The sequence below is a fragment of the Schistocerca cancellata genome, chromosome 9 (genome assembly GCF_023864275.1).
Source record: "Schistocerca cancellata isolate TAMUIC-IGC-003103 chromosome 9, iqSchCanc2.1, whole genome shotgun sequence".
NCBI classification, from domain to species: Eukaryota; Metazoa; Arthropoda; class Insecta; order Orthoptera; family Acrididae; genus Schistocerca; species Schistocerca cancellata.
The window spans coordinates 276,643,255-276,656,546 of NC_064634.1; the positions used below are offsets into that span (position 1 = coordinate 276,643,255).

At 37.2% G+C, this 13,292-nt stretch overlaps 1 protein-coding gene across 1 annotated transcript in view; it reads left to right on the plus strand.

Moving 5' to 3' along the window:
* Positions 1–13,292, plus strand: part of LOC126101353 (protein sax-3-like) — a 95,062-nt gene that overhangs the window by 68,149 nt on the left and 13,621 nt on the right. Inside the window, exons 19-20 of the mRNA XM_049912022.1 lie at positions 2,466–2,606; positions 7,227–7,417. Coding sequence (XP_049767979.1) covers positions 2,466–2,606; positions 7,227–7,417 — 332 coding nt within the window. The remainder of the gene's footprint in view (positions 1–2,465; positions 2,607–7,226; positions 7,418–13,292) is intronic.

The window sequence follows — 13,292 nt, forward strand, 5'->3', positions numbered from 1 at the left end:
ATTATCCAGATACGATGGTTTAATGTCAAGCTAAATGAAGAATGTAAAATTCGTTCTTACATTATCTGAATGTATGGAAATGGTCTAACATGAATCAAATAAATAAAAAAGCCATTCTTACAATAAAATTGAAAACCTGCTTTCAAAAATCTAGCTTAATTCAGGTTCTACATGCAAAAACCTCTTCCTTTTTTTTATGTGCACTGCTTTATGTTTCAAACTTGTACAAATTGGTTCAAATTCTGTAAGAAGGTAGACAAATACATGCAATTGATGGTCATCCCACTGTTTTGTGAAAACTTGATCTACTGCCACAGTATAAGCAACATGGTTTGAAAGACAATAAAAAGACCTGTAACAGATCAGTCGTTACCTGCATCAACAGAAATCTGCATTGGTTGCTAAGTTATGGCCATCTAATGTCAAAATTATGGTACAGTAAAGGTTGGGAATCAGAATGAAAAATGCTCTGATATAGCACAAAAAAGGTGAATATGTCCTAGGCAGAACTAAGGAAGAAAAAGAAGGGACTACATGATGCATTATATTACTTTACCTGAGTATAAATAGCAACAAGTAAAAAAGAATGAATATGTCAAGACGTTTTGATTTAAATGTCTTTGAAGCTGCCAGATGAGTTGAAAAGCTAGTTCCCTTCTTTTATACCCCTAACTTTGCCCAGGACATAGTCATCTTCTTGTGCTATGATACGAGTATTTTTCATTCTGGTATACATAATGTATAAGACACATGAGGGAATAATTAGAATGGAAGACCACAATAGAAGTGCTCAGTTTAAAATGAATGTAAGTCAGGGATGCAGACTCTCTCCTCTATTTTTTGGCCTCTGTATTGAAGAAACAATAAAGGAAGTAAAAGAAAAATTTAGAAGTGGGATTAAAATTCAGAGTAAAAAGATACCAATCACACTGCTGTCAACTCTGAAGTTATGAAGAATGACAGGTCCTGCTGAATGGGTTGAACCATTTACAGCACACAGAATACAGATGGAGAGTTAAACCAAAGAAACATGCAAATATTAAGGGACAGCAGAAAGGACATTAATGACACATTCTTTGCCAAAGTAAGTTTACTAGTATCAAACATAGGCCATAGTTGGAGAAAGAAGTTTCTAATGGAGTACAGAATTGTATGGAAGTGAATTGTAGATTGTGGGAAAACTGAAAAAGGAAATAATCAAAGCATGTGAGACACAGTTTTACAGAAGAATGCTGTAAATTAAGTGGACTTGTAAAATAAGAAATGAAGAGGTTCTCCACAGAATTGGTGATGAAAGGAACATGTGTAAAAAACTAACTGGAAGGAGCAACAGGGTTATAGCACATGTATTAAGACTGACAATAAAATACAACCGAACACCCCAAGGAAGGCCTTTTGCATGCTGGCCAAATTGTTTTTACTTATTAACAGTGTGGTCACATACCATGAAGAATTTTATTCATAGTGACAACGGCCACAGAAGCCTTTGCTTATGTATGTTGAGACATTAGGGAATAACTTCCATGGCTCTAGAAGGTCCCCTAGAGGATAAAAATTTTGAAGAAGTCAGACTGGAAAATATACAAAAAATGATACCGGTAGTAAAACCTGGGTTCATATGATATCCTGAGGTAAACAGATGAAAAAAAGAAAAAGAAATCATTATATATCTCTTCTTTAAAGGACAGATTGTTGTATAGTGCTCTTAAATATGAGAAAAGCATCAGCGAAACAAGACAAGCTAACTTTTCATAAAAATTACTACATTGTCATGCCATCCACTGGATAATGCACAACAGTTAGTGCTAGTAAGTTCTATGTTAGGGTAATAAAATTCAAAAGCTATTTCACCAAATCCTCCATAAGCTTATCAGTCAGAAATTTTAAATCTTTCAGCTTATCAACATATAATACAACCACTTATCATAGTATGTTTCACTCAAAATATCTTTTATGTTGATGATCTTAACTTACGATAATAATTTATTGTACTATTAGACTTTTACATGTACTAATCAGTTTTTAGTGGGCATGGTTCAAACATTTCACCACACTGTTGTGTTATTTCTGTCAAAGAAAATAAAGCACACATTTTTGGAATGAACAACATAATGTAGGAAGGGGATAAAATTCTTTGTGTGAATGAACTGTAAAGAAGTACATAGGAATATTCAAGGGGTATCTAAAGTCCTGTAAATTATGTAATATTTATTTCTCCACAACATTAACTTTCAGTCAATAGTTGAACATATTTTTTCATTTCAAAATGCACATGTAAGTTCATAACAGTATGACATAAAAAGAAATAACAAGGTATTCTACACTGAAACATATTGCTCTGGCTGTAATCCAAATACCATAAATTCAGTGTTTAGTTACAATTAATTTTAAAATAATCTGTTTAGCAGTATGAACAAACAGTGTATACCAATGTATATTTTGATATTACTTTTTGTCTGCTTTAGCAACAGGGTCACAGCATGGAAGTGGAGGATATAATGCGATCGACAGAGGTGTTCAGTCATCCTTACCAAGCTTAGCTTCAGAGCATCTGTCATCACGATTATGCCACCAGAACATTGCCCAGCAGATGATGAAAGATTTAGGTACACAAAACCATTTTTTTCCATTGCACTAGAATGTCAACAGGTTGCCTCAAAGCAGTCTTGGCAACTGTCCATGTGAACACAAAAATGCTTTTGAATTTCAGAAAAATCCTGAATCATCTATAGTAGTTGGTGTGCTCTATACAGAAGAAGCACCATTAGTTTATATTTTCAGTTTAGGAGCTGGATTCCTTTAATCAGATCACAGAAAGCTGAGTGAAACATTGACTAACCAGTAACTATTGTGTGGTGTTCACTGTGCAGTGTAATGTTGACAGTAGTGAAACTTCTTGACAAATAAACTCCTCTATGTGATGGACAGAGCTTTATGCCATACAGTAACGTAAAACATTAACATATGGTTACTTTAATTAACATCCTAGTTAGAAGTAACCATATGAAAAAAATATTTCCTGCTGTTTTGTTTTTCACTGAAGTGTAGGGATGGGATAAACTGCCCAGTTAAAACCAGCACTGGTATTATAATTCTGAATGAATGGTATTTTTCGATATTTGTTTCTTCCATGTGAAACATGGATTTTTTTTATTTTTTACTGTGTAAAAAACTGAAATATCAATTAGCTATAGCAGCAGTGCTAAATTATTTGACTTTGAAATTAACATTTTCTAAAAATGAATACTTTTTATTCATAAAATTTCCATTGCTTTGAAATATTGTGTTGTTGTAGAAAATGAGAAAAGCAATCAGTGTTGTTTTGATAATAATGCCAACAGAAACGAGCAGCAAACACTTGGCATAAGAATTGGTATAGCATTGCTGAGAATAATAATGTACCTGTTACCATGCAGTGTGGTCTACTAGATGATACATATGTACGTGCAGTATGCAAGACTTGCCCCATCATTTTCACACTTTCATCATCAGACATTAGTCATTATACAGAATGGCACCATCCCTAGTCTGGAAGTATTTTACAAAGTGCAGCATCAGTGGTATACAATGCTCTGTTTGCTTTAAAAGATTAAGAACAGGAGGAGCCACAACAAACTTGTGATATCATATAAGGAGAAAACTTACAACTTAACAATTCATTCATAGTTTACAATAAAACTAGAAAGTAGCTGAACTGTTGACTGTGTCTACACATTACACCTTTATCTGCCTGTATCTCTTGAGAAATTAACATGAAAACAGAGTTTTCACTGTTTAGCACTGACTGTTCACAATGCCCAAATAGTGGTATGATCCTTGATTGTGACATGATGTTTGAGCAGAGTTTTAAAAAAATTAACACTGATAGAAGGATGTTGGTGACTTTTTGTAGTGTTCAACCACTTATCACTTTTTGAGCAGTAGATGGTAGACTGTCTAAGTTTTCTTCTATTGGCTATTTAATGTAATATTTTGATTCTTTGTATCTTGAAACCCAGGGAGTCAAAACTTTTCAAACTTTGTTGATTTCTAAGTTTACTACAGGAAATAATAAGAATAAAAAAACTGATAATCATATATTTTAGAAACCAGCTCTCTTGAGCTGTTTTAAGACTCAGGATACACTGGGGTTAAAAAAAGCCAACATAACCTCCATCCCTGCTGCAGGGGGTGGATGGGACATGTGTGTTCCACTGTAGTTTTGTTGTGAGATCTATACATCTCAGTGATAATGAAATAAATGATCATCTCGTACTTTCATTTATGATATATATTTTCAGCAAAATACTTGGACTATTTATGATTAGAATTTGAGTATCTTCTGTGACAGTCATATCCATCCTCTTATCTGTGATACAGTGTTAAGCAATCTTTGCACAAAGCATTTTGACACTAGGTGCATAAGATTTTTGTTCGATGTCCCCAACATGTCAGTGCTTCATGAGTAAATGACTTAGGTAAAAATTAAATACCACATTTACCTAATTATAAGACTAGGATTTTTCCCAGGTCTATCATTTGAAAAATAAAGGGTCATTTTACATTCACAGAATAAACTAAATAAACTATTGCTGCTGTTTTCGACATTTTTATATAGTGTAATAGATTAATATAAGTGTCATATTACATATACAGATGAAGCTTTGGAAATTGAGGTTATATGCAGATTTATTTTGAAGAATAAGGAAAGGTTATATAGCATCACAAAATTGCTGACACTAGTGTTTATATTCCTGCTGCTGGTGCTATCACAGCCAATGTCTAATTTGATTACTGTTTGTTTTAATAGACTATTATTTAGCTTACTTAATTCTTTCTCAAGGACTTGATCCTTGTTGTTGTTGTTGTTTTTTATTTGATGTGTGACAAATATGTGCTGTGACCAACTGGGATTCATCAGCTGTGGAATACAGACTGACTGATGTTGTTCCTGCTACACAAGCTAAAGATGTTGATAACATGAGCTCCATGACACTATTATTTTTTGAAGAATGAATTATTGTTAATTGTTAGTCTGGATTGATTGGAAAAATCTTTCACAAAAGTAATAGTTGTTAATTAACTCCACTGAACAAGGTGTAACATGAATTTTACCAAAATGTATTATACATTAGCAAAAGCAAAACCTAAGTATTTTCATAGTAGTGATGAAGAAGAGATAGCAACTAAATCTGTTTCCGTGCTCACTGCCATTCCATTTGTAGCAGGAACTGAAGTGACTTTTTCAGCAACAGTATACATATCTGCAGGAGACAGTAAACATCTAAATGGAAGCAAGTGGTGTACTTACATGTTTCATGCAGCAATGATGTCAAAGCTTGCCATCAGGTATGGTGTGTCAGCTGCTGGTTCTACACAGCCAATGAGAGAGCACGAGGCAGAAGACATGTTTGGAAGCAAGAGATGAAGGAATATTGTCAAATTGTCACATCAATATAGATGTTAAATTCACTACTTATTCAGACGAAATAGCTGTGTACTCAGGTTCCACTGTAACCCCAACCTCAGATAACATGACACATTCTGAAGAAAAAATAAATAAAGAAAGAAAAAAACACCAACCAAATATTTGTGACAACCAAGATTATAAATTTTGATTGCTGCTCATATTTAGAAATACACATTGGTCAGATGAAAATATCATCCCAGACGTTGATACCAGTGATGACATTAATGATGAAAAATAGTGATACCATAGATAACTGGCTGAGTAAGCAAAAGGAATGTGAAAATAAGAATTAGTGTAAACCATTTTTTTTTGTTTTATTTTATTTCTCTTGTATTATCAAAATGTAGGTAATCAATAAGTGGGATAAGTTGAGAATGGGTATAATGTTAACCTTTTTGGACAAAAGCTTTATATTATTAAAACTGTTTGTAATTTTGATGAGTCAGAACTTGTTAGGAATAAAATTCTCTCAAGCAGCCTTTAAAAAAGGGGACCTTCTTATACTCAAGTAAATATGGTAATTTCCATTAATTCAAATCATAAAAATACTGTAGTTAATGAAATAAAATATGAGACATTTATGATATGAATAATAAGGAGTAAAACATTTAGTGAACAGAGGGTTAACAATGAATCTTGAAGATAGCACAACCTACAGGTGCACTTGGTTTCCATTAATTCAAATGATAAAAATACTGTAATTAATGAAATAAAATATGAGACATTTATGATACTGAATAATAAGGAGTAAGACATTTGGTGAACAGAGGGTTAACAATGAATCTTGAAGATAGCACAACCTACAGGTGCACTTGGTAATTATAAGAATTCTGCAAACAATTAATGGGCTTCCTTTTGGTAGTCAGACAGTGATACTTAGCAATAACATGCAGCAGATTTCCATTGGTTCTCTGATAAACTATCATGGGAAATATACGTCCCAGTGGTAGTGAAAGGGTTAAGGAAAATGTTCTTACAAACTATGCGATCCAACAAAACCGCATTACCTGGTTCAAAGCTACACTCTTTCAATACCTCTCTCTTAATATTCCAAACTCCATAAAGACAATACTCATTCATTCAAACAGAAAACATTCATTTCTTTCATGAAATAGCATTTTATTTTTGGCCAAATAGTTAAACTACAGTGAAATAAGCAGAAAGCTGTTGACTGTTGTGGAACCTCAACCATCAGAAACAAGTTGATAAACATTGTCTATAAATTCTATCATGGAATGTTTCTCCACTGTCATGTGAAATCTGGGATATTTCAAGTAAATGCACACACAGGAAGAACATTTAAGACTTCTGCTTGCTTTCACATGAATAATACTACACACAGACAGTTGGGGTACACATATCCCATCCTGTGCAGGAAGGTGACAATAAGGGCATCTGGCCACAACTTAAACTAACTATGCCAACCCTGTGCAATACAGGGCAAAGGATCAAGAAAAAAAGAAGAAAATTGTGCACACAGGAAGGACCAGACTATATAACCACAAACACAGCTGACATCTGTATAAGAAAAGACAGTGACTATCTGACTGGAAAGTACTTACACAATTTCAGGAAAAATTACTAGAGTTTCTAAAATCAGAGCCATTTACCCACAAAATAAGAAGCAAAGTTCAGCATAAGATGTGATGCAACTTACAATTTTAAAGCTAAGGCTGCAAATTCTGACACACATGTAGTAGACACACAATGGATTCTTGAAGTCTTAACACAGAAAAAATGTTTCTATTACACAATAATGTAATCTTTCTTTGTGCAGGCATTCCCAGTGGCCAGCCAGCCTGTGCAGACTCTGACTACAGTGACTGTGAAAGGTGGCACGGTTCTACGACAGCCGGCAGCTGGGATGAAGACCGGGGGAGCTGCAGCAGTGATACGTGTTGCTCATGCAGTGATTCCAACTGCCCCTATGATGGTGCCGTTGACCATGGTGAACAAGGGCCTCTGCAGGTAACGTGCTATTTATTTTTTAGTAGCCATCAGTCTGAAGACTGGTTTGATGCAGCCCTCCATGGTAGTCTATCTTGTGCAATTATTTTCATCTCTGGATAACTACTGCACCCTACATCCATATGGACTTGCTTACTACTTTCAAGCCTTGGTCTCCCCCTCCCTCCCCCCCCCCTCCCCCAAAATAACAGTTTTCTTCTTTTAGTCAAGTTGTATTATAAAGTTCTTTTTCCTCAATTCAGTTCAGTACCTCTTCGTTAGTGATCCACCCATCCAATTTTCAGAGAGTAGCATTGGTTTCCTCAGTATATTGGATAAGGCCGCATAGCTGTAAAGATATTGACACTTGCTCCATAATACTGCACAATATATTGTACAGGGTAAGGGTGAGATTGTACAATACACAGCAATTTCTGCTGAGACTTTGCAATTTGGGGACATGCAAACAACTGATACAGTGATGCCACAGGATATGAGTACATCAAGAAAGACAGATGAAAGGTATCATGTGTTCAAATCACAGTTGGGAAAGTAGTTTGATTATATGTTTAATACTTATTACTAGTCAGCTGTATAAACATTCAACAAAAATGTTGAAGTCCAGGCAAATGACACGGCAGCTATTTATTTGTTTCTTTTACAAGCTTGAATTATTTATTGCAGAAATATGTAATAGAACTACTTACCAATCCTCTACAATATGTCTCTTACTCCTTTCAGGTTTGTATATAGCTTCCAGCATTGTGGAAAGTGAAATCTGACAAGTATACAAACAGTATCATCTCTGTGCACGTGTAGATAAATTGGGTTAGTGTTTTGCAATCATGAGTTATCAAACTGATGGTTTAATGGTATGCACACATATAAGCACATCATCACCCATTTCCTCTTCCTTTACCATAGTACTGTCATAAAGTTCCTTTCCTTTATGTAGCAACTCTAAATATTCCCTTAGCTATCTAAACTCTTTGTTTATACAGTTGTGTCCCCATTATCCATGAGCTTCTTTAATTTCCTGTAAGTGTCATCTACTGCTCTGCATTTTTTCCTCTGCCTCTCCTGATTTGCCACTTTGCAATTCCAGTCAGTGTTATTGTTTAGGTGCCTGTATTCCACTTTGGCTTCTTTCATTTGCTACATTTTACTTTATCCTTTCATTAATCAAATTGTGTTACCCAAGAATTTGTATTTTTGTCTAATTTTTCTTCACTACCCTCTTCATTTCATCTCTCAAAGCTTCATTTCTAATTATTAGAGAGATAGATAGATAGATAGATCATCCTTTCGTCTTTCCCTCTCCTTCCCTCTTTCCTGATGAGGCAACAGTTTGTTGCGAAAGCTTGAATTTAGTGTGTATGTTTGTGTTCGTTTGTGTGTCTGTCGACCTGCCAGCACTTTCATTTGGTAAGTCGCATCATCTTTGGTTTTTAGATAGATAGATAGATAGAGAGAGAGAGAGAGAGAGAGAGAATTACTTAAGAGACACATATTTCTAGGAGTGTAACAGGTCAGCATAACAAAGAACTTAAATGAGAATCTTTGAGAGAAAATTGACATTGTTCCTGCAAAACTATGTTGGGTAAATTCAGAGAACAGTTAATTGAGAAAGATTGTGTTGTGTCCCACCTACTTATTGAATATGGGGTGCCTAGGAAACCTGCTTTCTTGGATCACTAGACAACAATTCAAGCAAATTGTATTAATGAATTTTTATTACAGTAAGATAAATGACAACACACTTTGAGAATTTACAATAATGTGCCGCAGGCAATGGGTTCAGGCAAAATAAGAAAATCTCTTCAGTATATACAATTCCTAATACACGTGAAATAATACAGTTCTTTTGTTGCTGCTACACAAGTGCCTTAAACCTGCTGTTGAAGTCAGCAAATTGGGCCATGGCCAGACAGCACAGCACTTATGTCCTCTTCATGTAGATGCCGCTGCTGTCTCGTTGTCCTAGAGAGGGGTTGGTCATCATACTATTGGCTGAGGTCTTCACACCCCTATCTGCTCCAACGTTTCTATCCGACATACCGGTGCATGACTTTTACGCCGGAACATTCCCCCCCCCCCCCAATGTGACAGACTGTCATCGTATAAGGAGCTCAACAGTGGGAGGGGAGACAGGATCGTGGATGTGGCACTGGACTGGAAGCTTTGGCTGCAGGGGTCATCAGGCTTCAGATCATACCTCGCCATCTGGCTTTCGCACTAGTGGAAAAGTCACCTGGAAAATGGCCAGGAGGGTACGTGTCCGCCTCCTGAGGCCCATTACCAGATGTAGAAAGTGATGGCTGCTGCAGAGTGCGTGCGTCTAGCTCCATCAGTAGGACAAGAATAGGCAAAGGCTCTGTCTCCATGAGGTCGTCCCACGGTGTCGTGATGGCACCCTCTGGCAGCTGCTGTGGCCTCACTGTCCTCAGGATCTGTGAATGTGGGGAGAGAGACACAGAAGGATCGCCATTCACATGACAGTGGCGAATTTGATTGTGATGTCAGCACTGCAGTCCATCTGGGCCTGAAATGAGTGACATGCAAGTGCCAAGGCGACGAAGGATCTCATCTTGCACCCATCTTCTGCTGCTGCAAAAAATCCTGAAAAACACAATATCATATGGTGTAAAGTGATACTTGTGGCCTTCCTTCAGTTCCGGATGCTGAGGAGGGCGAAGCAGTGTCTGATAGCAGTGGCTGTGAAGCAATTCTGCCTGCAATGGTCCATCTCGTGGATGTGAACAATATGAGGTGAGAAAAAGTTGCAATGCTTGATCCCTGGTGTCTGCATTGCAAAATTTGGCCATCTGGTGCTTGAATATCCTGACAAAACGTTCCACTTAACAGTTTGCCTGTGGATGGAATGGTGCACTAGAAGGTGCTGTATCCAACTTGCTTTCACAGAATGTTTCAAATTCATCTGATGTGAACTGAGGGCTGTTGTCCGACACTATGACTTAAGGTAAACCTTCAACACAAAAAATAGAGGACAACACTTGAATTGTGCTACATGATGTCAATTTCATTGGCACAGCAAAAGGAAACTTGCTGTATGAGTCTATCACAATCAATCAACAAGTGCTCCATAAAGGTCCTGCAAAGTCTATGTGCACACATTGCCATGGCAATTGTGACTGAGGCCAAATAGAGAATTTTTGTGGTGGAGCAGACTGATTTTCCACACATGCTTGACACTGTGACATCATCTGTTCTATTTGGGTGTCCATACCCTGCTAAATACAGTATCACTTGCTAACTGTTTCGTACAAACGATCTCCCAGCGCCCTTGGTGAAGTAACTGCAACACTTCATTTTGCAAAGCTTTGGGAATCAACACACATGACTGTCCACTGTCATTTTGAACAAGAATCACACCTTGCTGTATAGTGAGGCTATGCTGATGTGCAAAGTATCTGCACACTACAGAGTTCTTTATACTATGCAATGAGCGAGGCCAAGATATGTGAACATATTTCAGCAAATTGCTCAAATTTGAATCAGCTACCATGGCCTGTGCCATTTTCCTACAGTCCAGATGAAAGGATTGAAGCAATTCAGAATCCCAAGCATTGATGTGACTACAAGATGCAGCAAAAGTGTCAAAGTCTGTATCAGGGCCAATCAGAAGATGTAAAAGTGCATTCACATTATCATGTTTAGCTGTCAGATGATACACAATCTCATACTGATATTGAGACAACAACAAAGCCCATCTTTGCAATTTTTGGAAGTTCATACAGGAACCAGCTTCATCAGATGAAACAAGGACTGCAGTGGCTTGTGATCCATTACTAAGTAGAATTTTCTGCTGTTGAATAATTGTGGAATTTGGTGACACCATACACAATAGCCAGTGCCTCTTTCTCTATTTGTGAATAGGTCCACTGAGCTTTGGATAACACTTTTGATGTGAAAGTAATAGGCCTGTCTTTATCACCAATTCTGTGCAAAAGCGCTGCACCAATTCCATAAGAGGAAGCGTCAACTTGCAACACAACTGGTTTGTCAGGATCAAAGTGAACCAATCATTGAACACAGAGCAATGCATCTTTAAGTTTTTGAAAAGCTTCTTGGCACTTCTCTGTCCAGACAAAGAGGACATTCTTATGACACAAGCATTGCAATGGAATGGTGATTTGTACAGTGTTTGGTATGAACCAGATATAATAGTTCATTTTTCCTAAAACCGACTGCAATTCTGTGACATTGTGAGGAACTGGCAGGTCACGTATGGCTAACAAATGTGACTAAAGAGGATGTACACCTTGACAGTTTATGACATGACCAAGATACTGTAACTCCTGTTTAAAAAAAAATCACACTTTAGGCCTGCACCAGATAACACATGAAACAAAGCACACAGATTTGCAACGTGTTCTTCAGGTGCATGACCTGCTATGACAATATCATCAAAATAGTTTTAACAGTTTGGTACTTAAGCAGTCAGCTGTTCTAAATACTGTTGGAAAATGGGTGCAGAAGCACTGCCAAAAGGCATACATAAATATTTAAACAAGCCTAAATGAGTGTTAACTACACACAATCTTTGAGATTCTTCATCAAGAGGTAATTGACAATTTTTGAAAAGTAGCAACCAGTGCCTAATCTGTCCATGAGATCCTCTTGGCGTGGCAATGGATATGTATCAATCACAGTTTGTGGGTTGACTATAGACCTAAAGTCAACACAGAAGTGAATTTGAAGTGAAGTTTTGGGGAGCAAAACCATTGGACTTGCCAACTGACTAGCTTGTATGGGCACAATAGCTGTACTATATTGCAATTCTTTATGTTCAGCAGTGACTTTGTCCCATAATGCAATGGGAACAGTTCTGGCCTGGAAAAATCTCAGCTGAGCATTGCCTTTCATAGTAATGAGCAACAAAATTATTAGTCTTGCCTAAACCTTCAGAAAAGAGTACAGGGAATTCTTTCAGCAAGCTAACTACACTGCCTTTAGCATTGAATGCAGACACTGACAACACATTGTCCTGAATTTGAAAGCCAAACAAATCAAATTAATCAAGGCCAAATATGTTCTCACAATGTGATTGTAGCACAGTGAAAGTTACAGTTCATGTATGTGAGTGATACATGGCAGGCCAGGCAAAGTACATTTTCCAAGAACGGGAATGTCTTGTCTGATATAAGCCATCAGGTGCATGCTAGTTTATACAGGTGTGGGGAGCCTAATAGTTCATATGTGTTACGATTTAGCACTGTAACAGAGGCACCTGTTTTCCATTAATATGCAAATGAACAAAAAGCTTGTTGGACTGGCAGAGCACTGAAGAAACTGTTCACTTGCTAGTTTTGCTAATGCCTGCAGGAAGCTTTGAATACAAGACATTGATGACATGGGCTTTGTGACTAGATTTGTGAGTGGGCAGAATTCTTATGTTTGTTCCATTGCAATCATATGGATTATACATATCCTTTCTTGCCACAAGCATAACACTGTGTTTGCCTTGATTGGCAGTCTTGGCTTTTGTGCCATGAATAGCACTGTGGGTATGACTTAATTCCATTCGCATGTTTAGAGAATTGCTTGTGTGGCACAGAGAAGTGTTAAAGCGGTATGGCACGTGCAAGTTGCTGCTGCTGCCTAATGGACTAATTGTGAGCAAGGGAGCCGCACAAGGTAGCCGCTCGGTCTGAGGTGTCTTGTCATGATTCACACGGCTCTCCCCATTGGAGGTTTGAGTCCTGCCTAGGGTGTGTGTGTGTGTGTGTGTGTGTGTGGTGCTTAGCATAAATTAGTAAGTTAGATTAATTAGTGTGTAAGCCTATAGGGACTGATGACCTTAGCAGTTTGGTCCCATAGCCCTTACCACAAATTTCCAATTTCGTGAGCAAGGGGTGACTCGACCTGACAAATT